This window comes from Falco biarmicus, chromosome 5 (assembly GCF_023638135.1).
Source record: "Falco biarmicus isolate bFalBia1 chromosome 5, bFalBia1.pri, whole genome shotgun sequence".
Taxonomy (NCBI): Eukaryota; Metazoa; Chordata; class Aves; order Falconiformes; family Falconidae; genus Falco; species Falco biarmicus.
The window spans coordinates 23,422,719-23,449,900 of NC_079292.1; the positions used below are offsets into that span (position 1 = coordinate 23,422,719).

The 27,182-nt window shown below is 46.5% G+C and overlaps 1 protein-coding gene across 6 annotated transcripts in view; it reads left to right on the plus strand.

The window, feature by feature from the left end:
• The window catches only part of FRMD4A (FERM domain containing 4A), a 386,216-nt gene that overhangs the window by 183,210 nt on the left and 175,824 nt on the right, over nt 1-27,182 (plus strand). The window contains exon 1 of one of the 6 annotated variants that reach the window (XM_056339183.1): nt 10,551-11,120. The exons of 4 other annotated variants lie outside the window; for them this stretch is intronic. In XM_056339183.1, coding sequence (XP_056195158.1) covers nt 10,962-11,120 — 159 coding nt within the window. In that variant the 5' untranslated portion in view covers nt 10,551-10,961. Of the gene's footprint in view, nt 1-10,550; nt 11,121-27,182 lie in introns of those variants that run through there. One more of the 6 variants, XM_056339182.1, reaches the window with a different exon arrangement.

Here is a 27,182-nt window from a genome sequence, read left to right on the forward strand (position 1 = left end):
GAGACTGGGAGGAGGCTTTTTAATTTTCATAATTTCCACTCTGAAACATTGGAAAGCTTCCTTTTTCCATCCTGGAGTTTTCTGTAACACAGCCATTGTGTATCCTCCTGTAAACTTTCAAAAGCACCAATAGTGTGGCAGTTTCCTGCAGATGAAAAAGGGGTTTGCTTCAGTTACAGCAAGTGGGAACCTAGCCAAGAAAAGCCATAAAACCAGAGGACGTTGATTTTTAAAAGCACAGTTATGTTAGCGCATTCCAATGCATCCAATCAGTCACTGGAGAGTAATTAAAGTGGCCCTGGAGCCAACCTCCAGCTTCTGGAGGATGGTGTCAAGGGAAAGATAAGCAGACTGATGCCAGCAGATGATCTAGCTCCTATGCCTTACGATCAGTCACAGCAGACTGTGCGGTGCTGGCCAGACTCCGGGTTGCAGCAGCATTTTGAAAACTTTCTATTCCTGAGCTTTGTTTTATACTAATCCACGGACGCTGTTATCTGCCCTAGACTGGAAGGGAAATTGCTGAAAGATTCAGGACAAGGGTGTAGGCAGCATGAATGTTTTCCTGAAAAGGCCAAGAGATGCTGTGAGGTCCCTGAACATCCCTCAGAGAGTCCTGCACTGGTGCTTTCTCTGAAGTCAGTGCCTTCCGTTCCCCAGGCGTCCTCTAAGGGGCTCAAGGTGAAAGAACCCCATTTTGGAGGGAAGAGAGAAAAATATTTCTGCAAGTCAGCATCTTTTAGAGAAATTCCTGGTGGAAACCCACAAACCCCGATACGCTGAATCACTTGATGATGGATCAGACATCTTCCACAGCCCAGGATATGTACCACCATGCTCTTGCATGCAGCCCCTCTCCCATAAGGTCAGCACTTCGTGAGGAGAGGCTGTAGGGCTGGCCTCAAACTCCCTGGCCACCAGCCTCTAAGAAACTTTCTGTTGTTTATCTTTCATAATGATTGCCCATCCGGGAGGCACTGACCGTCCCTCCCTCCCAGTTCCTAGCTTGCCAAGCCAAGAAATACCAGCATGAAAAGGTCCATATTCTCTTACCCTGGAATGAACTGACCACGTCCGGTCAGACAGGGACAGAGCCCAAAATCCCGTCTATGTGGGCTTTTCTTTCCCATGACAGTTTCGCAATCAGATCTTGAGTAAACATGAGGTCATCACCAATTTGTAATTGCTGAAACTGATGTCTCTCCCAATCACATCTCTTACAGAGGCAGCAATATGCTTTCATCCTTGCTGTTCTGTCCATATCTTAATCACTCCTCCGACAAAACCAAACACCCTATTTTGAAATCAAACAGATTCACAGTGGGTGTTCCCTGCCAAGGCAATGATTCTTGTCTGACTGGACCACTGCCCTGTACAGTGTTGATTTTGGTGGGCTTCAGACATAAATCTTCCCAACGACCGTTCTCTCACTGGGCGGAATAAGAGCCCTATTGTTGCAGCTACGGCGCGTTTGGGACACATCTCCACTGCTCTTTAGACCAAGGCAGATGCTTAATGGCGCTGTTCTCATAGCTGAGTGCCCTGTTTCATCTCCCTTTCGTGATGGAGCGGAGTGGTCCCAGACTCTGTACCTGGGAACAGTGAGGGTGGAGGGGTTGTTGCTCACTGTCCCCTCCTTTTGGCTGAGCAAAGGCTTGGGGGAGCCTTCATACCAAAGCCTAGGCAAAAGCACGGTGATGGAAATGTGCAGTCATTTACGTTCCTCCTGAATCCTGCTATAACTCAAAGGGGGTCAGGCAGAACCAACTCTGTGCTGAAGTGCCTGGTTCACACAGACCGACCCCTTGGCTCTGCAAAAGAGGTTTTTCCTGCTCTGTAAGGTTGTGGTATGGCTTTGCCCACTGATGCCTGTCCATGATGAGGCTGAACCCTGGTTCCTACCCCTACTGTCAGGGCCCTTCAGAGGCTGCTCTGCAGCGCAAGTGTGCCTGGGTCCCCAAGGGCAAGGCATGCACTGCCAGCACTTGTCCACACGGTGAAAGCAGTCACACAAGGACCAAGAACACCTCTCTGTCCTAAACAGAGATGGAGTGGGAGCCAGATCAAGGCAACATAACACCAAGAGCCATAAGAGCAGATCAAAAGACCTTCAGCCCTGTGGGAGCTTCATGTCTGGATAGAGATCGTGCTGTGACTGGGTTGCATCTGGAGTCACACAGGGTGTGTGCTGTGTGGGACCTACAGGAGAGGGCATAGCATGGCATTTCAGGCTGACACAGAGGGTCTGGTGGGAACTGCCTAGAAGAAATGAGGGCAATCTCTCAAGTGGTTCAAAGAGAATTGTGTGGATAGAATATACAGCCCTAAGCAATGAAGAAGTGAGTTTATTTCAACCACATAAAGCTATTCAACTCATGAGCAACATTAGCTGGGTTTTGATCACTCCTTTTTTTTCCAAGCTACTGTGGCACTTGGGCAGAACTTCCAAGTTCATCGTTCTCTTAAAAGTTCCTATATTTGTTTTCCTTAGATTCAAGACTTCTTTAAAAAAAAAAGAAGAAAAAAAAAAAAGAAATAAAATGTGCCATATCCTTCAGCTGCAAATGATTTAATAGTTCTTGGCTTTGTGTGATCTGAATATTTTCTTGTTCTCTTGCTTTGCAGCTGTGACCTACTTAATTACAAGCAGGAAACAAACCCCAGAATCATTAGACATTCTGCCTGGCTTGAAGAAGGGGAAAAAAAAAAAAAATCTTGTGTTGTTAAATACTAGGATGTCCTTCTTAATAACAGGAAGTCAAGCTCCAGATAGCAACAGTGAACATTTGAATTCTTTGTGCATCAAGATAAGTACAGCAAAGAGCTTATGGGTTTTATTTTTTGTGGCATGAATGTTTTAGGGGCAGGGGAAATGACAGCTACTTCTAACAGCCAAAATGGGAATGAGTCATAAATTTCTAAATCAAGAGGGTAAATCCTCTTTGTTTTAACTTCTGAACAGCTTCAGTCTGGTGTCCATAAAGAGAATGAAGTGACTGACTTGCTGCTTCGATCTAGCAGCTTTGATCCATTTTCTCCTCTTTACAGGAGGTATGAGCAAACAAGCTAGGCAGTGAGCTTGGATTCCACATTGCAGATCATCAGGTTGGAAGGCAGAGCATGGGGGAGTTTGATTAACTCCTCTCCACCTCTGCAGATGGAGTCTGGGCTACTATTTATACCTCCCGAGGCTCAGCACCCAGTCTGGATATGCTGGTGGGTACGTGGGTGCAATAGCAGCTATAGAAAACAGCCAGAGAAAGGGAAAGCCAGGACTGCCAGCCTTTGTGACTGGCTGTCCCACACAGGCACTTCTTGTCCCTGTTTATCCACTGCTCTGGTAGCAGCTCAATAACACAAATCTCTCAATGCACCACGAGGCAATAGAAGCTGATGTTTGTACAGGGTTTTAAGCCGAGCAGCAACAGAAGTGCAAGTTATCATCTTCTGTCAACTGTGCATGCATTATCACTGTAGATGGCACGGATCCAGTGCTGTCCTACAACGCAAATGGAGTTTTTCCATTAGCACGAGCCACAGGGATCTCTGTTTCGGGAGCAAACGGGGTAGAGGTCAACTGTTATGCTCTACTGAGAAGGTCTGACTGGTCCCATCTGGGGAGATGTTCTCAGCGTGAAGATCCGCTGCAGTACAGTAATCCCCCTATGCTGACTCTTGAGTTTCCCATCTGCAAGTTATTTGTGCTATGGCGATAGAAACAACCAAAACGCCCCACGTGAATCAGACCCAGCGCAGATGCCATGAATGAGTGTGCAAGTGTGTGCATGCACCGCATTCTGTGGTGTTAACAGTTCCTCAGCATGGCTCGTTTTAGACCACTCTACCCCAGATTTAACAGAGCTATCACCTTCCCCCATGGCACTCTCCCTGCGTGCGTTTAGCACCACCTGGATGCATAAAGCACTGCTCTCACAGGGAGTGCCTGTATACATACATAACCAGTCCACCTCAGGGGACGTTTATTCACCCATAGTTAATGCTTATTTTGATAATCAGTGTAGAAGCTTTCAACACAGAGGATACACTATCGATCCGAGGTATCTTTAGTATTTCTGCTTTTTGCTGCATAACTCGTGTGGAATTATGACTAGTTGGCTTTCTAACAGGCTGAACACATGTTTACTTTTTAACGCAAAACAGTTCACCTAAGATGTCAGGGCACCTGGCAAATGTCAGTGAATTAATCTACTGAGGAAACGGAGGCCCATAAAGTTACATGATTCTTCTAATGTTGCTCAGGAAACTGATGACTTTTCTGGATTAGGACCAGATCCCTCCTCATTTCTACTCTGAAGGTTATATTTGACCTGCTTTTATCTTTCCTCTCTATCCAGTGACAATCACAACCTAACCAGCAAGAGCAGTATTTATTTGTAATGATCATTTATAAGGAGCTTCATAACGAATTTTATATGAGCTTTAACTGAGGAAGAGGCAGGTTTTCCAACCCATAAGCTCAAATGTGAGAAATCATAAGATCAAACATGAGAAATCTGGACCATTGATTTTCTAAAATAAGTTCCCTTTGCCCTCCTCCTTTTTAGTGAAATGCTCAGCTCTTGTCTGTGAACAGATAGGACTTTGTATTAGTCATTGAATGCAGTGAGTGTTACCACTGGGTCTGAATCAGACTACTTAAATATATCTGCAGGATAAGATGTAAGTAAATGTTCTGCTGAAATGGGCTGTTTGTGCTGTACGTCGCCTGGTTTTGCATAGACAGCAAGATTGCCCTTCATTAAGTTATCCATCTTGCCACAGGGCAAAACCTCAGACAGGCTTTTTATGAGCCACCAGATTTGTCCTCTCTCCCAAGCAAATAGTGCCAGTTAAGAGACACCCGCAACAGGGAGAAGCCGTGTGTCCTCCAAACCACAGCCTGCAGCCAAGGCCATTTTAACAGCTTGACCATCATCTTCTGATAAGGGGTGAGAAATGCATAAATCAAAATGGCGTGAACACCGGGTACAGGGGAACCTCTTGTAAAGGCTAATAATCATCCCAGTCGCCAAAGGAATAAGCAAAAGCTTGCAACAATGAAAGGGTAACTGAAGAAGTGCACGGCTCCTTCTGAGAGCAGTCAGGTGTGTTCTATCCACAGTTTGAAATTCAGCACCCACCTGATGGGCACAAATACAGGCTTGCCTTGGGTTCGTATTGCTTCACCCCTGAACCTTGCCAGAGGCTATTTTAGACACAGGCAAATAACATGGAAGGAAAACAGCTCAGCTGCTGGATGAGTTGTAGGTTGCTCCGGTTCATACCTGCCTCCTAAGCAGGCTGGGATTTTTTTTCTGTTTTCTTCTGGCCAAAAATAATTCCTCAGAAGATTTCTGCACATAATAGCAGAGAGCAGCGTGATGATAGACCTTGTGGTGATGGGCATGTGTGAGCATGTGCTGCTTTGATTGGACACTCTGGTCACAGGACGTTACAGTCCCCAGCAGGATCAGAGTTAATCATAAGCTTGGGTTTCCAAAGTGAATAATCGTATTTAAGATCTCGCCATTCACTTTCTGTGGCTGTTCTGCACTATTTACTTAATACGCTGTCCTGACCTACATCCCCTCCCGCTGATTCATTCACCACAGCGTTCGCAGAGCAAGAGGATTGAATAGCAAATCTCTGCACAATCTCTTTCACGTTTTGGCATAGTAGAAATCACTTTAGCTTTAGTAGTGAAAATCACTTTAGCTGGTGGAATATTAGGGACAAGTACAAGCCCAGCTTTATAGGATCCACCTACTACCAAACCTTGTTAAATTGCTAACACAGCTTACTTTAGAAAATGAAATGCGTATGATGTGAGGATATGACATACTCTCCTGTGCCAGTCAATAAAAAACCCTCCAAAGGGAGGATACGTACAGCCTTACGCAGAAGGAGCTGCTGTTCTCATGGCAATAATGCTTAGCACTACCAGAGCACTTTACATTTTCAAAGAGCTTTAAAAATGTTATGATCAAGGTGGATGGCTGGAATAGTAAATTTTCATTCAGTATTACCGTGAAGCAGCAATTCATTTCATTATGGAACATTTTAGGCCATATGGACTCATGAGAACATCTTGAGAAAATTGGTCAGGATTTCTGACTCATGATGTTCGTCCCGCAAAATGTAACCAGCAGAGAAGTCTTCCATTTCTTGAATTTTCTCTGCAGGGGGGTTGTAGGTCTGGCAGCAATGGCAGTCCAGGGGGTGAGAGGTGCAGGCTGTTTGTAGCTGTGGCATTGGTAGCATCTGATGGGTGAGAGTTAGAAGGTAACTGAAGTGGAGCAGACACAGCCATCACATTTGCATGGGGCAGCAGATCTCTGGGGAGACACTTCCAAGTTCAGTTTCTTGACCTAGAGCTCCAGAAAGGTGAGCTAGGGGTGCTGGTGCCTCCTCTTCAAGCCTGCAAAGGTTCAGGCATGATCATTGTCTGGGTCTTGCAGCCCAGCCATGCTGAGGTCATGATTTTTTAGCAATACATAACGATTACACAGGGTCAGCAGACCCTTAGCTGATCAAAGCTCTTAGCAGACCCAGTATGGACATCCATACTTCATTTTCACTCTTTTTAAATTCAGGTGAGTTTCCTTAGCCTGGAACATGCATGTTGTATAATATAGCCCTCAAAGTCTGAGGATTTGCTTCCTCAACAGAAATGCCATTCCCAGCTCCTTTTAAAATGCTCCCCTCAAACTTTTCCTTATAGAAAGAAAGTACAAAACCTGCAAAGTTACGAGAAATAAAGCCAAAAGTCCTTGCACTCTGGGAAGCCCCTACCGGGCACACAGAAAGCCCCCATGGTCCCTCCCTGGATTTGCAGTGAGGCCACTTCTCAGTGGAAAGACAAAGAAGATAAATGGGTCAGCATGAGGGATGACACCACCTTGGCTGGGGTGGCAATAGGGCACTCAGAGGCTTAGGTTCTCAAGTGGATTTGGTGTCCAATGTCCGTTTGGAAATCTTGGTAGAGTTTGTGGTTCGGTGCAGTTACAGCAGGGAGGTCACTTCTATAGGTGCCCACAGAGGGCATATGTGAAGGAAGGAAGGTGGCTTTTGTCCATGTGTTTGATCACTTGGAAGTGGGTCATCTCTAACTGTTCCTGTTATATCAGCCACAAAAATGATGTGCCATTAAGACACAAGGAGGAAAATGCAACTAGTTAAACATTCAAAAAAACATCTTTAACATAAGAAAGCGTGAAGCTGCAACATGAAAGGGAACTTTAAACACAAAGATCTAACAACATTAATCCTCTCAACATTATAGAGAAATAAAGATCAAAAAAGCTAATGGTTTTGAAATAAGAGCTAGAAGACCACATCGGGCTGGAGCTGCAGGGACCGTTGGGGCCACATGTTGAGCAGAAGCAGGATGTTTCTGGTGTGTATACAACAAGCTACAAGGAAACCACCCTCCACCCGGCATGTCTGCCTTTCAACATGCCCAAATACATCCACACCCTTCCGAAAGTTGTGGATAGAGAATTACTCTAGAGCGTGCTGGAAAGGGATGCTGAACTCCTCCTGTGGAGGCCAGAATATACAGTCTGCTTAAAGGCAAAACACGGACCCATCTCTTGAGCTCGCAGTGCAGGCATCGATTTGCAGGGTCTGCAGTCAGGAGGAGCTGCCTGCTGGGGTTGGGTTGGGAAGTCCACCCCCAGCCTGCAAGCTTCAGTGACAGTCCCATGAAACAACCCAAAGGGCCTGGGGTTTTTCTGTTTGTTTGGATTTTTTTAATGGGAAGTAAGGAGCTATTTTTGTACTCGGGTAACAGCCTTTGGACTGTCAGTAAAACGTGGGAGGTTTCACAGCAAATGTTTTGCCTGACATTTTCTCAGAAACAGCGGGAAATAATCAGTGCATAATTAAAGAGGCTCTGTCGAAAAGACCTGCAAATGTCTATAGATCTATGTAAAGTGCAAAGGGTAAAGGGTTTTTTTCATAATTGACATTAGTGAAGGTGAAGCTCAGCATGTTTTATAGAATTGTAAGATGATTTTCTAGAAATTACTCAAAGCATACACCAGCAAAAAAAGCCAAGCTGCTGATTCTCAGTAATTTTTTCTCCTCTCTTCTACCATTCTGTGTAGCAATGACCTCTCCTGACCTTTTCAGATAAGCAAGAGCACCCTCTGTGGTGCCTCCCTGGAAAAGAGCACCTTTGGTGGTGTATCCCTTGGCTTTGGAGGGCATGGGCTGTCTTTGCCTGAGAAACGTCTGCAGTTGCAGTTCCCTCGGAAGCTGCGAGGTGGGACGAGTAATCTGTATTCAGGCAGCTTTTACCCCCTCAAAAATAGTATGTGTCTAATCAGCAGGAAAACCTCTGCAGGAAACCAAACAATCTGCTCTAATCATGAAGGTAAATCTACACACTGAAATGCTTGGGGCCTCCTATAGACTCCAGTGACTCCTTAAGGAGACTGCTCCAGTCTATCAGTTAAATAAATACATAGGGGAACTGTTTTCAGAAAGTCTGATTATGTCATCAGCCAAGTGAAAAGGCTCCTTCAGAGCTGCCCTCATCTACTGAGTAATTACCGAGTTGGGACAGGGGGCTGAAAGTCCCCTTTAAAGCGTAGGGAAAGACTAGATGCACATGTGGAGCAGCTAATTTTAAAACTGTGGCATATCCTCCATTTCCCCTTCTCTCCCCCTTGCAGAATACCAAAGGGGTTAGGTCACATCCCAGAGCAATCACTTGCTATGGTTTCTTTTCCCCCCTCCGTTTTCCTTTATCAAAAACATTTTTTTCTTTTCCTCACTTGTGCTCCCAGGCAGAGATCTTATACACCAGGCTGTAGCCTGGAGCAAATATTGTCAAGTTACATAAAACAAAAAATACCTTTCTTCCAAATGAGGCTTTATAATGGTGACGTTCCTGGTCCCTTGTCTACACCACTGTTAATGGAGGCGATGCATTACCTAGTTTACAGGCAGGTAAAGAAATAACTGAGAGATGATGAGCATAGGGGGACTAGCAGCTAAGGGCAGACACCAAGAAAAGAGATAGGCAGGGACGGAGAGAGGAGGAAAGAAAACCAGGCTTTGCAGAATGAATAGCTTCTAACAAGTTTGAAGGAAATATTATTATGATTTTATTACCATATTCTATGATGCCACTCTAAAGACGATGTCCTGAATAAGTAATTAGGCTGAGAATATGAAGTTTGCAGCTGTATTTTCCTGTCCCTCCACCTGTCCTGTCAACGAGCTGATGAGCATCCTTGTGCTGTTCTTGTGATGCACCGCTCACTTTGTGTTCTCCAGTCCTCAAAGATCAAAATATAGACGGGGTCAGGGTGGGACAGACCTGCAGAAAATCAACCAGAATTAATATTCCAGCTCCTTCCTGATCCAGGGAGTGAATCAGAGAAGACATCAAGGCTTTGGGAGATGATGGCTTCTCAGCTCTGCTACACCAGCAGCTTTAGGGGGTCAGTGCATGCAGGTCCCTCGTGATTTCAGGTCAAAGTCGTGTTGTCCTGTCTACCCCTCTAAAAAGTGCCTCCTGAGAAGTGCCTCCATGAGGCACTGCCCAGCTGATTCCCATCTACTCCCTCCAAGTACTGCTGCCTTTTTGTGCACATTCCTCTGAAGGGAGAGTGAAATGAGTGACAAACAGCAGTGACAGGCAGCTGTCTCCAAGGGCACTGGTTTGCACTGTGCCTTTTGGTGAAAATACTTCCACCTCAGTTTCCCCAGCTGGTTATCAAACTCCAGACCACAGGCAGAATGAGCATTCATGCGATTTAGTTGGAAAACCTGTAGTAATTTAGCTGCATGATTTTGTGGTGATTTAACTGAACTGCGAAATCCTTGTGTTGGTAATGTATTTTCACCCTCACTGGACCGGTTTCCTCATCCCACCTCGTTGCAGATGTTGACAACATTGAAGCTTCCACTCAGACAACTGCCTCCAGGGGGAAATGGGCAGGGAACTGATCTCTTCTCAACACCTGTTTTAGGAAGTTGTGCCAGAAGTGAATCTTTGTGTCCATAGACTAAAAAGGGTGTTTTGGCATCCAGCTGAGATGGAGAGAACTGGCAATATATGTGTTCTGCTGAGCCTGTTCAGATGAGACCCACCCTTACGAATGCAAGCTCATCGAGGGCTAAAAATAAGTCCACACCAGCTGAATAAGACTGATTTTAGATGGGCATTGTTTAATATGTGCAACTTTCCAAGATACTGCTCCCTGGGTAAATAAGGTGCTTTGCAGACTGTTGCATAAGTCTCATATAAAGACCAAGTCACCTTCTGAGGCCAAAACATGTAGAGGCTGCAGGACAGATGGGTGGAGAAAAGACCAGAGTGTAACTGTGCGATAGCTAGTCAACACACGAAACAAAAGGATGAAATGTCGCATGTGGCAAAGCTGTCTTCTCAAATGCTCTTCTGGAGTGTTTGAAAGAGTTAAGCCCAATACCGGAATGTCTTGGGAATGTTGGCAGAGGGAGAGCTAGCAGCTTTTTTCCTCCCTCTGGATGGAGTCCCAGGACTGAGCTTGCAAAATGATGACTTTGGATCTGAGTTCCCTTCTTGGTTCTGCAGCGGAGAGCTAGGAAGTGATGCAGTGTAACCAAGAAGCCCTTTGAGAGGGATGTGCAATTGCCTTCCTAACTCAGGAGGGGTATTTTTACCTTTTCCCCGCTCACCCCTGGGTGCAGCAGAACTTGCTTTGAGAAGATACACAGAGGGAGAAACCACATTCTGAAGGGCGTGTGCGAAGGGAGAAAGGCACATCCCAAACAGTTTATTTTGGCTGCTGGTTTTTGTTGTCAGGTTTGGTTTGGTGGTTTGGCGGGGTTTTTTGCTTTCTTTTCCTTCTCCTTCTTTGATGGAAATTGCAGTGACTTTTTAACCTTGCAGTTCAGAAGGCGCCTTGGGATTATCCGATTGCCTCCAAGCAGGGAGTCCAGGGTGTTTCACACGGGGAGCTGGCATGGCTGCTGTGCTCTTTGGCTTTGAGGATCTGCTCTACAGCTGGGACAGCCTGGTGTGGAGTCTGACATCCCGGGCTCTGAGGACTTGTCGTTTTGGAAACCTGAGGGTCCTGCAGCTCATGCTGAAGCCATGGTGCATTTCCAGAGCCGTTTACCAGGTAGGGCTGCAAAACACCAGGCCAGACCCTCGGACCCTGGTGCTTCAATGGGGAAACAACCCCGAGGGTCGCACAGGGTCCTGTCCTGTTACTACCAACCGCTTTGGCTTCTACCACAGGCAGTGGGACAGAGGAGACACCACGGGCAGGGGAGGTCTAGGAGGACAAACGCAGCTTTTGAGTATAGTGGTGGTGGGGTCTTCTGTGGCTGAACACAGGTCAAAACTCTCCTTCCCACAGAGCAGAGGGGAATAAATGAATGCAAATTCAGGGTCACTCTGCTATATCCCCTTCCCTTGAGCTTTATACTCATAAATACAGCTAGCCTTAGCTGTTCCTCAAGCTGTCCCTGCGGCTGCACAAGAGTAATTTGTAACTTACCGAGAGGAAAGGACACCTGAAGGCTCCTAACCTGTGGAAAATGGGCAAATAAAGTGGGTCTCAAACTGCAGTAGCACTAGTTATGCCTGCTTGACTTGTGCAATGCCTTCTGACCGCTTAGTCTTGCAAAGTTGTGGCATCTGATTGCCTAAAACTTTTGTTTTATTTGGTGTGTGTTTTCTGTGGTGTAGAAAGGTTTGGAGCTTGGTCGACCGGCTTCTCTGTAAAGTTAAACTAACGCTTGCAGCTAGAGGTATAACTACACAGCTCTAATAAACTATGTTTCTGAGGCTGGCTAAACGGGGTTAAATAAACTGAACATCCCAGTGAAGGCACTAGAACTGGATGCCACTTTGAACAGAAACTCATCCTGGTCCATAGGTGAGTCCAGGTTGAAATGACACTGCAAACTATCTGGCATCCAGCTTGCCTGCTTTTTGATCAGCTACTGAGTCTAGACATTTATTCTGCTGTGGGGGCAAACCCGTTACAGTATTTATCAGCTTCACAGATTTGGCTAATGCTGGACGCTGGGTTGACTGATGGGTTTTTGCATTCGGAAAAGGCATTTTCTGCTACTCCCATTTGCTTGGTATTTTGCTTTTCCTGTACTTTGGAAGTCTCCACGTATGAAGCCAAGTTATACAGAAGAAGCCAGATTAAAAGCCTGTAGAAATTGTGTGTGTTGTTTAGAGGGAGACCAGGGCAAAAGCTCTTAGTAATTTCAGCAAACTTTTGAACCAGCTTCAAATTATGTTCTGGTTTCAGCTGACTTCAGGAATAGATTTTATGGTTGCCTTTGGAGTTCAGCAGGCATGGGCAGCATGTTTATTTTAAGTATTTGTTTGTTCTAGAAGATACCTGCAGTCAATAACACAGACCCATTCCCCGGAAGGACCCCTCGTCCCACTGAGTGCCCTGGTGGCCCCAGGGCACAGCTTTGAAACCCCCATGAGAGGTACACTGTGATGGCTCCAAGTGAACCAGCTGCTCTCCCTGGGCTGCACTTGGCCTTGGCCGGTATGACTGCCGGTCAGTCAGTCTGTGCAGAGGCTGCCTGTGGTGTGGGGTTGCCCCATCCGCTCTCTGCAGCTTGTTTTAGGAGCCTGAACCTGAAGCAAATTCACTGTCATGGGCCTGGGAGGGAGGAGCAAGAGGACTTAACACTGAACGCCCTTTTTACTCTCCACCTTTGTAGTAAAACCATCTTCAAAAACTAAGGAGACAGTTCTCAGATGCGCCCAGATTCCAGTCACAACTAACATCCCCAGCCTATGCACCATGCGTCAGAGTGTTCTACTGCCTGTGATAACTCCTGGGACTGGTGGTCTTTTAACAGATTTACTCTCTTGCAAGCATTGAGCCCATGCACAAGTGCACTTTTTCCATTACAACTTGCACATGTCTTCAGCCATCCCCCATGGCATTATGTTATGGCCCTGGCATGTTATCCCCCTTTGCTAGAGTCACCGGGGAAACAGGGCAGGGAAAGGTGCCTCCCTTCCCATCCCAACGAGCATCCATGCAGCCTGACACTCACAGGGCAGGGCTGACTTGAATAGTTGTCTGTTTCTCAGGCAGAATCAGCGAACATCTGCAAAAGCTCAGTAAAACCATATCACTTTATTTGTCAATGCCCATGAGCTTCCAGTTCTTTGGAGAGGACCTGAAATGGTGGGTCAGGTACCAGGACAGTTGCTACTGGGTGGAGGTTTGCTTGGGAAAGGCAACTCACAGCTCATCGCCGCACAGAGCCAGCAGCAGCGATATTATTAGTAGCCAGTATGAGCTGATAGCTAATTCTACATTTATATATTAATTCTAACAGCATTTCCTCCAGTAGCCAGCATCCTCCAATTTAAATGTTGATGGAGTATTTTAGTAGAATATTGTTTGGACAGAAAGCCTGACTGTTTAATCACTTCCCAGAGACAGAGACTTCTCCCACTGTTTATTATTTAGATGAGCAAATAAGCTCTTGACTATGCTAGATTTTGTTGCTGCTCTATATTAATCCCTGCTGCTACTGCATCTTGAGAGCAAAGCAGATCAGCTGTAGCACCTCTGCCTGGTACCATAACCCTAAAAAAACCCTAAAAAGAAACATTAGTCAACTTTGTAAAATTAAGCAACACTTTTCATACTCCAGAAAGTATGCTTTATGGTTTTTTTCTTTGAGTTAATCACATCTCAGTGCATGTCTGCTTCTGGAGCCATTTGCTGGCTCACCCTTGCTGAGACTGACTTAGGAGTACCACCACGGATGAGCAGGACTCACGCTGCTGCACACACATCACCAGGGAGGACTCAGGTCCTCCTTTGCACCATGAACCAAGACCCTGGGTGCTCGGGTACAACCCTGACTTGGAGAATTTTTTTTATTTCTTTCCCTAGACTGATGTCTCCACCACACAAACTCTGAAAAACATCCATGGGTTTGGTAATTCCCTTTTACTGTCCCATCTACAAAATACATAGAAACAAAGATAATATTGTGTAGAGGGCACGGTCCAGATTTACTGCCAGTGCAAGAGGCAACGGGCTGTTGAAAAGAAAAGGAGTTCCAGGCATCAACATAATAGTGTAAATCCCCTTATGTCTGACAAGTGAGACTTTGTTTTCTTGGCTCTCGGGAAATCAGTGGCAATGCGTTAGCAGGGGTAGATAGAATAGCAGTTTTGGGGTGATGCTGGTCGTGGTGGTCAGGGTGAGATTCCCAACCACTTGAGATTTCAGTCTTCAAGTCCAAACCAAAGGAGAAATGTGAAGTCTGGGTTTGCTCAGGCTGCAATCTGAGCAGCAGTTGTTATAAAATAGATTAAAACAATCAAAAACTGTTCCTTTATTCTTGGTCTCCAGTCTGGATTTGACTTAGAGGTGCTGTGTAACTCCATTTCTCATTGCCTTTAAGAGATGCTGTGGTACTCAGGACATCTGAGAAGTAGAGGCTTCTGGTATCCTGAAGCAAGGTACCATCATCTGTCTCAGGCTGCTTTTCTCTTCCCAGCAAGCAAATCCTCCCACAAGTCCGCTGTGATTCCCAGGGATACTTTTGTCTGCACAGTCTGACCAAGCCACTTGCCTTGCTCTGTTTTCGGTAGGGCTAACAGTCACCAGTTGCTATATTTTAATTGTGGTGAAGGCTTGCTATATTTTAGCTGTGCTTTGTGATCCACCATGTGGCTTTCTGAGTGCATGATTGAAATTCATTTGAAAAAGGTGATTAACAAATAAAAAGCTTCCACTCAACGCTTTCGACAGTCAGTTGTACAAGGTGCCATAGAGCTGTCGGGTGCATTTTTACCAACGCCCAGAAGATGTCTGACTGCTCTGACCTACTAAAAAAATGACCCTGTGAACTAACACAGTGCCTGCTTTTGCAGAAATACTTACATTTCAAGAAGTGCTGGGGGAAGGCTGGTTTATTCTGGGATAGGCAGCCAGTTCTGCATTTTAACATCCTGAAGATATTTCACTATTTATTTAATCTCCAAATCCATCAACAAATGTTTTAGTTTCCCAGTGATGCCTGTGCAGTCTCAAAGAACATTAAGCAGGCCAGGACCTACATCTTCAGTAAAAATGCGTTTATGTGTCTGTCTGTTTAAAATCCCACCAACTGCTCCTACCAAGTCAGAGGCCGGCCACTGGACGCAGAGCAGTTTCTCAAGGAGCTGTCATACTAATCACAGACATTTAATTCCTCACACCCCCTACACAGTAGTGCCATGTACTTTTTGCATGCTGCTTCTTATCCACCGAGTGCTTGGAAAGGTGATTAGGTAGCATCATGCCTGTTTTACTGCCATAGAAACTAGGGCAGAGACGGAAGAAATTACTCATTTCAGGGTACAGACGCAAGCGCAGAATTGTCTTCAGCACCTCATTGCTCCCCGTATATCCAGTTATAGGTAAGGGGATTAAGGAAGGAGGTGTGCTGTAGCGTTCAGGGGCTGGATGTTTACCTGAAATGAGGAAGAGAAGAGAGCTTTTACCATGCTAGCTGGAGGATACAGGCCCAAGGAGCAACAGCAGGAACAAGTGCAGAAACCAAGGTCCCATGATGGGGGAAGGATACCTGCGGGGGCTGGGCACCCCCAGACCTTGGAGGGAGATTGCTGCTGCAAGAACCCCCAGTTCTTGCAAGGCAGATCCCAGCTCACTAACTGGTTTCCAGCTGTGAAAATCACCTATGACTCCTGGCCCAATAGTATGGAGATGTTTTTGCAGTGCTTTAACTGCCTGCCACTCCTCTCGGGCCAGAGCTGGCAGGTGTCATAGACCAGAAGGTGGTTCTTCATCTACGTACATGCAGGTGTGCTCAGCCACGTGAGCCCCCAAACCGCATCCTCCTTGGGCCTTGTGTTCGGCTACTTCATTGCCCTTATTTTCCAGATCTTGCCATTTTATCTACCCTCAGGAGAGTGCAGCTCAGGTGTGTTTCCCACCTGGTGCCCGCTGCTGGCAATGAGATGCTAATGGATTTTCACCCAGCTGCTGCAGGCACCAGGGAGCTGAGCTGAAGGACTTTTGGGCTTCTCCTCCATTCACTTGGGGGACTGCTAGCACCCTGCTGGGTATTTCATTGATAAAGGGAGCAGTTTTACCCACCTCGCAGTGGGTTTTGAGACATCCCCGCAAACCCATGTACCCCATCAGGACTGTGGTCATCCTCCTGATAAAGAAGCAGCTTGGGAAATTCATTCTTGTTTCAGCGTCATTCCTCATCCTGCTTGCCTTGACAACATCTTACTACGGTCTAAGCACAATTAGGGATTCAGGAGCAAAAGCAGCATTTTGCAAGCCTGCCCCGCTGCCGCAAAAGGCTGTGCAAATCAATGTCGGGCAAGAGAGAGGAAGGAAAGGGCTGAAATGTTAAACACATCATTTCAGATTGGTAAAACTTCCAGGATTTGATTTATAGCTTCATCACCAAGTAGATTAATGTGGAATTCAAACACAACCAGCTCTTTGCTTTCCTTTCAAGCCTGACATATTAGCATTTCCCATTAATCTAGTCAGCTCCAGAATGATGAAGGCTGAGGAAACAGGGGATTAGGCATGTGGTAGTGTTGGGTGGGTAGTAGGAACGAGCCAACAAAATTGGAGAGCATGGGACCTTATCCAGGTCTCAGGCTGTAGCTGAAGCTGTTTCTGACTCCCTCAAAGTCAGAAAACCCAGATCCTTTCTCTTCTGGTTTTGGGCAGAGGGGTCTTCAGTGGAGTAGTTGATTTTCAACTCATAAGGACAGCAGTGGGTGTGGGTACCAGTGCCACCCGTAGAGCTGTGCTTGCAGAGCTCTTTGCTGGCAGCCTTTCTGTCCTCGGAGCACTGCGATGCCACAGTGCAGCCGGTGTTCAGGAGGCTTCAGGTCTCCTAAAGACATCTCGTGGGGTATTGTAATGGGTCAGGCCCCTCCGAGATTGCAGCCTGCTGAATTCCCACTTTTAGTGGGAGGCAATTGTGACTTTTTTTTCCCTGGCATTCTTTTCTGAGCTAGTCCACAAGCTCTGGAGCTGCCCTGGAGACTTCTCAAACTTTATTGCTACATATTTAAGCATTTATGAGGCTTGAACTGCTTCCCTCAGAAAAACTCCAACAGCAACTGACACAAATCACACAAAAAGGAGGAAAATAACACTCCACCCAAAAGCCCCAGAGTTGCAGAAAGGGCTAATGAGCCTTACATGTTTCCGAAAGCCGCTCGGGAGCTTTTGGCTTGCAGAGTTTCTCACCCCATCTTCATTACAGGCAGAAGTAAAGAGGCTTAGACAGGCAGGGGAGGGGAGAGAAAACACAAAGGTTAAAAAATCATCTTTGCCAGAAAACATGTCCAAACAGACAGGAGAAAAAAGAGAAAAAAATCAGCCCATGGAGGAGCCTCAAGCTGTTTCTAATCAAGGCATCTATGGAGAAAGCACAAGAGGTGTTCAATAAGTTCCCATCCCCCGGTATTTTTACAACACACTGTAAAACTGCGCTCAGCATTTGATACGGACTTCCCCTGCCTTTCTAGAGCTGGGAGGGGCCAGGGCAACTTAGTAGGTGGGATCCGTGCCACTACCACCAGCCCCACTGTAGCTGCACGGAGCATTGATGTCAGTGGAGGGAATGTCAAAATGTTAATGCTGCAAAATATCCAGCTAGACATGAGTGCTTACCCCAGTCTGGGGCATGCCAAATCAGCCTGTCCAGGGCTGCTCTCCATCCCATGCTGCGTCAGGTGAAAGGGCAATAGCAGCCAAGTTCAGGTAAAGCTAGAGGGCTACTTGGGATGTCTTGCCCAGGGCTGAGGATTCAAAGTAAAATGTCATGGTGAAGCTCACCAGAGGAGCACAAAGGGCTTAAACACCTGGGAAGTTTGAGGCAATAACCCTTCTGCCTCCTGGACAGTCACAAATGCCTACTCCCTTCAGCAGTCTGTAGGGTCCATTCTCTTCTTCCACTGCACCAAGGCAGCTGTGGGTCAGGGAGAGGGTCACAGGGGTTTCCTGGAGGGCAGGGAGAGGCACCAGTGGTGTGCTGGGCAGGGGTTGAACCTGAGCCATTAAACCACCACGGGGGCTGCTGTGCTGCCTTCCTGTTAAAGCTAACGTGGAGCTGCACTAGGCTGGGACTCATGCTCACTGATTATTTGCAAACACAACACTGCACTGCTTTCCACATGCTGCAGCAAACTGTCCAGCTCTGTTAGAAAACGAGGTAGACTTTAAACCCACATTGACCTTCCCATCTGTCTTTACATGAATCTTAGGGATGATAAGAGGAGACTGAGTGGTCAACTCTCATGACTGAGCTTTTTCTCATTCAAGAAATACAACAGCCTCTTAAAAGGGGAGGCATACTTGGCGTTGTTTTTCTCCTGTGTGGATTTTTCCAACCTACCCCCCTGTGAGAAACATTCAATCTCCAGTACTAGTCTTTTTGTGAGAAAGGAGTATGGCTGCCCCGGTTATGAACATGGGCAAAGTCTTTCATGGTGTTAATTCTAGCCCACTAATAAATGGGTTAGGCTTGCCAATGCAGTTTATATAGGCCACCGGCCAAGGAGCAAACACAGACAATGCTGAATTGTTTCTAGCTCTGGATGAATTTCAATCTGTCCCAAATCTCAGCTCTCTTGAAGTCCACCACCACACCACAGGATGTTCCTGCCCCTGTCTTTGCTTTTGGCTGCAAGAAATGAAAACTGAGCTCTCTACAAGGAATACAAACCATCTCAACTAGGATGATCCCCAGCAGCTCACCTTGCTTATAACAGAAATGCACCCACCAGCAAGGCAAGGGAAAAACTATTTGATCCCCTGAGTTTGCAGAAGTCAGGTCTGAACTGCCTCTTCCTAGGCTTCACTATTTTCTGCTCAGTTTCTTGAAACGTGAGGTGGGATGCACCTCATGTTCCTTTAGCTATCAAAAATTAGGCATTTCATCTATGCTGGTTCCTTCCAAGATGGGTGTCTCAGTACGAGTCACTCCCCAGAGATGCCTACTCCTTTGTGCTAAAACCATCAAGAGCTGAGACTGCTAAAGCCAACTAGATGCCAAGTATTAAACACCCACAGTCCTCTAAGGTAGAGCTCAGTCATGTTGCTCTGGTTAAATAAATGTCATGCAAGGTCTCAGTGGAAAATGCTGGAAGCCCTCAGGAAGGTAGGCAGCCATCAGGACAAGAGTGCCCAGAAGCCTTGCAGCTCGAGCCACCCAGCCTCAGCTATTGCTGAGGATACAACACGTTCTGTCATGGGACTGCCCCTGGGAACCTGCTTTTGGTAAAGAGCTTTGCCTTCCAAAGAGGGACATTTGTGAACAATTCAACCCTTAAAGTAATTGAAACCAGCAGGGAGTTTTGCCTGAAGATTTTTTTGTTTGATTCAACCCCTTCTCCCTCAAAGAGAAATCCACCCTGAATATACGGCTCAAAGTAGCCCCAGAACAGGCCCATCCCCATCAGGCTTCCATGTGTTTCTTCCTTGCGTAAAATAAGATGGCCATGGGAAAAACCTGCTTTTCCCTTCTCTGTTTGCAACAGGCCTTTGTTGCTTCACTGAGGGCTTTGTGCGATGGATGGCATTTCTTTTGGATGTTCTCCTGGAGCAAAGGTGGAGCTGACTAGTGCCATTGATGCAATCCTGCCCTTACTGTGTTTGCAGCTGCGTTACGGGATGCTACCATGAATCATCTGTACTCTTGCAGAAACTCTCATAACATCCAGCGAATGGCATCCAATTGTTTAGAGAAAAACAGCTGCTCTTGGGCATGGGAGCTCTGGGGAAAAAAAAGCCGAAATTGTGCACTTGAAAGATGGCTCTCGTGTGATAGCGACAGAACAAAAGCTTTGAATGCCATCCAGGTCTCAGTACCAGAACGCACTGAGGTCAGGACATGTCCTGCCTCTCCTTCCTTCCCTCCATCCCTCCCAGGTGGGATGGAGGAAGATGTTAAGCCCAGGCACCTTTGACACCCACAAGTGGCTACAGCAAGTCTTTTATCAACATTTGCACATGAATTACTTCTGTAGTTTAAATATAAAGAGACATTTCTAATGTCCACTCATTTTGATTCATCTGGAACACTCTTTATTTAAATCTCCTATGCACTGCACGTGCTCATATGAGCTCGCAGCGGAGGAGGACTGCTGTTTGCCTAAATTGGAAGCTTATGGGCCCAAGCTGGAGGGAAATTGTCATGGGATTTCAAACCCTTCCTTCTTTCCTTCCTCTCCTTTCAGTTTGGGAGGTATTTTTTTTAACCATGTGAGTCCACCGAGGACTCCAAAACAGCTGACAAAGCACGGTTTCGGGTCCATCCTATCCGCCACTCCTGGAGAAGAGCTCCTTATGACAGCCAGTGCTAAGTCTCAAATACAAAAAGTTATCCAAGGTCAAATTCCTCCCTGCTGTGAACTTCCATCTGGCATCCAATGGGGGATTAGCATCCAGCCGGCACCTGGCAGGGGTCAGCCGATGTCTGTAGCATTGCATAACTTGCAAACCCTGTTGCATGCAATTGCTTATTGCTGGTCACTGCGCTGCTGGAGTTGCCAGCTACTGGGACTCAAGGGGCTCTCATAAAGCTCCAGGAGGGCAGGAATGTGGTTTTATAGTCATTGCAAACCCGCTTTGCTCCACTTCCATGGGGCCCAATCTCAACCCCTGTGTGCTTAGGGGCTTAACGCATTTGTGCAGTCACTTCCATGCTAGTAAAGAGGCAGCTCATGACGAAGAGAGACTTGTTTGGGGGCTGGGAGTTTTTCTGTCGCTGTAAGTTGCTGTACTTGAGTTGACCTCTGCTTTTTCTTTTTTTCTTTTTTTTTTTTTTTTTAAATACTCTTTAGAGCCCCACAGACAGGAACCTAGAGTCATGCGGGTCCTCGTGTATGTAGCCACAGCTGAGACAACAGCTTTGAGGCTCAGCAGGGCTAGCAGCTGAGCTGGGTTTTGCAAAACCTCAGGCGATCAACCAGGGGTTTTGCAAAACCAGACTGTAAATGAGAGACAGTTTGCACCAGACAAATTATATCAGAGCAGTCACCGGGATGAGGAGGTGGTGAAGAAGGAAGGAGAATAAGCAGCATAGGGGTTGGATAATTTCAAATTAAAGTGAGAATAGAGTCACTGTTCATCTTAGAAAAGAGGTTCTGGGAAGTTCACTGCATCGCATATTCTCAGGCATTCATCATCTGAAATGTCTCTTCATTGCCACTATTGTATCATATCACAAACATTTCCATGATTTATCAGTCATAATCTTCTACAAAAGGATTCTTTCATTCTAGCCATTTTCACAGAAATCTTTTCCCCCTGGATCCTGGTCCTGTAACACACTCAGTCCAGGAATCTGGAAGTGGGACTTCTTTTTCTTCTTTTTTTCTAAACACCCGTTGTTGCTTTGCAGACAATATGTTTCAGTCAAGAGCCGTGTCTCATTTTCAAACTCTTTCCTCTTTGTCCCAAGATAATCAGCTCTTAGCAGCTCTTCTTCCTCTTATGGTAAAAGCTGAAATGTAAATATTCAGGATGTCCTAAGTGTCAGGATCCAGCCGAGCCCTGCTAGCCCAGACGAAGGGTCCCTGACACGGGGCTGCCTTGAACGCTTGGCTCAGCCAACAGACTGTATTTATAATGTAAACTCCCTTGTCGTTTCCGAACTCCTGGCTCCAGTTTTAGAAACTTTAACATTTCTGGGGATTGCATTTTCCCACCACTTAGTCGAGAGCCGAAATTTTTCCTTTCAGAAAATACACTTGTGTGTCAAAGGTCAATGACCTAAAAAATATCAGTAGTTTTGCAGCCTAAATATAGTGCAGGACTGAAATTCTGAATTCCTGTGAAGGAGCCAGTGTAAACAGCCATCGTCTGTGTGACTGAGGGGGGGGAGCTGCAGTACAGGGATTTTTCTTTATGTTATCACACGCCACAGCGCCTGGATGTCCCAGCACGGGTGAGGAGCCTTTTGTGCAGGGACCTCCTGGCCAAAGCCCCTCCCACCTATAGGCTTCATTATCCAGCTTCAGCAACAGGCACATGGCTTCAGAGTCACACCAGCCTGAAGATGCTGTCCTTCCACTGGCTTACACCCACTTGCTGTAAGGGGTTAGCTGTGCTCTCTCGACATGGAAAGCCCCAGGTTCAGGCGTTGCCACTGGCTTTGTCAAGGAGTCACATCACAGTGATAAGCCATGAGGACAATCCCCCCTGCGAATGCCAAACCAGCCAGGAATGACTAGGCCTGGACCTGTTGTTGGGTGCTTGTGATAAACACTGGCTCCAAGATGGAATCCACCACTATCCCCTGAGCGGGAGGCTGTGATTCCCAGCCACACCACTTTGTAGCAGTGTAACTAATCACATATTTATCCGAGGATGCTTTAACAAGCATAAACATTCCTGTGGTTTGTGTCATTTCACAGTTCATACATAAAGCAGAAAGTTCATATGTAAAGTCTCTGCTGCCAGTGCTGACAATAGCCGCGGGTGACCAGAAGAGATGAACCTATCTGCCCTGCAGAGGTCTGGGATTGTCCAAGACCATTTTCCACCCACTCCACCTTCAGTCTGGGGCAGCATCTATCCTTTACTAATATGCATGGGTAATGTCTTAACCATTAGCTGTGGATAGAGAAGGCATGATAGCCATTAGAGCTTCCTCTCCTTCTTGTGTCGGACCTGGGAGGATTGGAAGTAAATGAAATCCAGCCAGGAAAACACAGCAGGGGATATGGCATGGTGTTGAAATGGTTTGCAAATGTTCAGGGGTGGGCAAAGCTGATTTTTGTCAGAGGTGATAACCATTGGTTTACCTCACCTCTTTTCAGTTCACTAACCCATCTCTTGGTGGATCTCATTATCCTGGAAGTCATTCAAGGGTCTCCTCTCTTCTAGCAGGGCTCCAGACGCCTTGCAGGTCTCCAGAAATTAATTGCTATTAATATAGGCCAGCCATAACATTTCTCAGTGGGGCACTTGCTCCTGTGTCTCACAAGTTTGTTGTGTTTTAAGGATGAGTGTATCTGGATGGCCTCTTGGGATTTTCTACAAAGGTTTTTCAAAGAAAAGGTCTTCTCCAAAGCTTTCTGTTCACATACATCTTTTTCCAGGATCTGCTGTTCCTCTTTCATCCTTAGCCACTATTTGCTTTGGTGCAGCCAAGCTCCTGTTTGAGTAGCTGGTAGGAGACATGGGCAGGGAGATAGACCCAAGGCGATGACAAACCTGTGTCCTTGATGAGCTGCACTGCCCTTGTAACACCATGTACCTGCCCTCTCACAGACTCAGGCAGACCTGTTCCCCTTCCATTTGCTGTTTGTCCTCTTGCTTTTCAGTATTTTTTTGCTTTGGCTGTTCTTGCAATGAATCTTGCCCCATTTCCACCCTTTCTTCTGTTCATAAGCAAATTAAAGTGCTTGCAGATGACACTGCTTCTAGCCTCCTCTGAGGCAAAACCCAAATGCTGCTTAGGATGCCAAGTGCTGCTTCACATGCCCCTGGTGCACCCCAGGAGTGAGTGCAGCTGAGTGACTGGGCATTGTAGCGGAGCAGCTGGGGAGCACAGGACCAGCTATTTGAAGAAGGCGCCTATCTTAGTCATCACTGACATAATTTTGATCACTCACAAATACGCTCCTCCTTTCTATGTCAAACGATCCAGAAAGTCTTCATGCAGATTTGGAAATTTGGGAAATCTGCAGAATCACTAATCATTCGACAGTTTTGTAGTGATGAAAATAAAGGGACTTGTAAATTAGTACCATTACAGCAGTGTGGCATACAGAGGCAGACTGGGACAAATCTGGATCTCAGATCAGTAGTTGTTCTGATACTGGTTTGGACTGGAGGAGGCTTTTGGGGGGGTAGTTGAATGCTGGGAAGTGCTGGATAAGCTGCTTCATTTTGGAGGGGAGAAGGAAAAGACATAAATTAGCAATGCTGATTTAACAGTGACATTTGCCTTGGGTCCATTGTCCTGGCCTGAGACAAGGACACTGGGCTCTGCACCCAGTTTTGCCAAGGGGACTGTAGGATCTTGGGCCTTTGCATGTCCTTTGCCTCCTGTGTGTCATTGTTTCTCCTCCCCTTGTTCAGACGTGCTTTGGAATGATCACAGTTTAGAACAGTGCACTTCACAAGAGACTTCAGCCAAGCTATAAAAGCTGCACTATGCATTAAAAACAGATATCTCAATGAGAGAGAGCACAGCCGTTCAGCACTGAGTTCACACAGGCAATATAATCTGCACCATGGGCTCCTGTCTTATGAAGCAAGAGACAGATGCCATACCATGGGCTGGCAGAAGTGAAAGTCATTGCACAGGGCTGAGGCCATACATCGGGATCAGAACTGGATCAACAACCTTTTTCTCTGCACAAACCGCGTACAGCAGGACCTGGTGTGGAAACAAGGGCAGGCATGTCATGCAGCACTGCTGCCCCTGGGCTGCTCAGGCTTTCTTGCACAAGCAAGCAATAGCCCCCTCTCCGAGTTCTTTTGAATCCCTTGAAATTGAATTTTTGCCAGAAAGCCAAAGGAGTGCAGTGAAAATCCAACAAACCTCTCCCTTGTCCTTTCCCAGGCAGTGCTAGGATGATAAAGATCTTTCAAAAAGCTAAGGGTTTCATTACAAAAAGAATCAAAGTTCTCTTTTCTTCCCCTGTTTTTATAGAACCGTCCCTGGTTTGTTTGGGTTTTCCTTCCCTTTCATGAGCCTGAGCATCTGGAGATGAAAGGTGTCATAACCCATCACCAAATGGCCCATCGAGGCAGCATTAAACACTTGCTGTTTGACAGCACAACCCCAAATCAGGCACTAGTGCTGAACATCAGCTGTGTCAGAAGTCTTTAACTGCCTTCAGCAATAAAATCGTATGAAGCCAGGAGTACATGAGAGGACTTCAACAGATTCCCTCTCTCAAAGCACAAAATTTACCAGCAAAACATGTAACCCAGGGGATGGACAAACCCAGCAGTGGAATTAGAAGGCACGAAGCTGTGATGCACAGTACCACCTAGTGACAGAGCCTGGCTACATAAGAAGGGCAACGCCACATTTGCAAAGTTCGGTGTCCTTTCCCCATCCAATCTTTAATCCTATTTCCCAGCTGTGCCACGTGCGCAACCGCCTCCCACGGGTGAAGGGACAGCACCGTTCAAGCAGCCCCAATTATTTTTTTCCTCCTTTTCGTGGCTTCCTTTTTGCAGAGGAGACTCGGGTTGCAATAGACAGGGCTTCTTGTGTCCAGCAAGAGGCAGCCCACGGATGCTGTTTCGTGTGCTACACGGGGTGTGCAGGTTGGGCTCGGCGTGCATTGCTCGCTGAATCACCCACGGGGAATTCCTCAGTGCATTGTGCAAACGGGGAAAGGAAAAATGCAAGGTCCAGTGAGTAATGCAGCAGCCTTTCAGAGCATCTGAAATGAAGAGAAATGCCACGAACTTGTTCCATTTGTAGTAACGATGTGAAAGAGCAGTGTGACAGGCTCTGCTCAAGAGAAGGCTTGTAACCTTTTCCATTAATTTCTTTTCAAAGAATTGCTTATTGAAGGCTAAACTGCTTTTTATAAGCCTTAGAGGCTGAGTGTGTCTTTGTCCTTTTTTATTATTATTTCTGCTCCTCTCCCTTCCTCTCTCTTTTAAGAGCAAGCAGTTACTGTACATTGGTGGTGTTTCTCTCTCTGTGCTATCTGAGACAAGCCCAGCACCAACATGGGAATTTTGGCACCTTTTGGCAACGGTGGGATTGCATAGAGCAAAGTGAACTGGAAGAAACCCAGATCTGTGGAATTTCCCCATACTCCAGCCCACAGATCTACCCACGATCCAAGCAGATGGGCTTAAAAGGATTTGATTTCTTCTCCTCATTAAGGTCCCTTTACACATATTTTTGAATGAGAGCTAAAAGGCTCTGCTCAGTCTCCATGTGTGGGTGAGCGAGCAGAGGCGACTCAGTGTCTGAGTACCATCGTGCAGCTCGTGGGAGGCAGTGAAAAAGCCCTGCACCTCCCTGCAAGGCCCCACACACCGTTAAGGCTTCTGCACATGGCCTTAAAAGTTGGCGTGAATTACAGCTGGGCTGGAAGGGGATGGGGCCACCACTATGCTCTGAGCTGCGTGCGAGCAGGCAGGAGGGATGCATGCGTAAAGTTAAAGTTAGGGTTAGGGTTAAGGTTAAGGTTAGGGTTAGGGTCAGTTAGGGTAGCCTTTTCTTCCTCTTACTCAGGATAAATCTCCCCAGGGAAATGACATTCAGATCCTCTCCCGGACCTTGGCTAGAAACTGCACTAGTTAATAGGCAGTCCCTTGCTTGTTCACCACGCAAGCTGAGATGGTTCTCAGAGGGTTTAAATCGATATCCCTTCCCTGACTTCAGTCTTACTCTAAAGGCTAGCTGGTAGCCTAAATGCCAACACCGTCCTTCCTTCAGTCACTAAAATCTGCTAAATCACCTGAGTGCAAAAAAAGAGCCTATTTGTCAGGGCCACCAGCATGATTCTGCCCTACAAAACACACAGCCACTGTGCTGCCTCCCGACACAAGCAACTGCTCACTGCCAGCCAAAGGATGAGGCTGTCATGCACACAGCCATCCCATAGTAAATATGGCATTTCCAATAAGATTCCTTCCTAGGCTTATCCCTCTGAGCTTATTGCTTTTTTTCTTTTCCACAATCTGTGGTGCTACAACAGCTCCCAAGCACAGCAGCCCCGGCAAAGCTCCTGCAGCTGGGTAAACACGCCTGAGTGAATAGGGCCCTTCACAATGGAGTCACCAGGATATCCAAACACTGCAAAGGCCAACAATTCAGTGGGGACATAGTCGTGTCATTACAAGACATGGTCCTCCCAAGCACCAGGAAAACACAGCCTGAATGCTGCCTAGTAGAGCTGCGCCTTAAGCAATAGGTTTTCCACCGCACAGGTCTCCAGGAGCATCTCCTTCTCTCTTGCCTTCTTTCAGACATTCACAGTGGTAAGGAGAAAGATGGGTTGCTGCAGAGATATTAGGTTCTTCCCTCCCACTCAAGATGTTTCAGCTACAACAGGCAGCACCGGCCCCATTCCTCTTGCAGGCCTGCAGTAGGTCGGGGGAAAGGATGGATGATAAGTGGAGAAATATTAACAGGCTAAATTCTGTCCATGGCTATGCAGGGGTAAGTGAGAATTACAACAGGGGGGTTACTTCTGATTG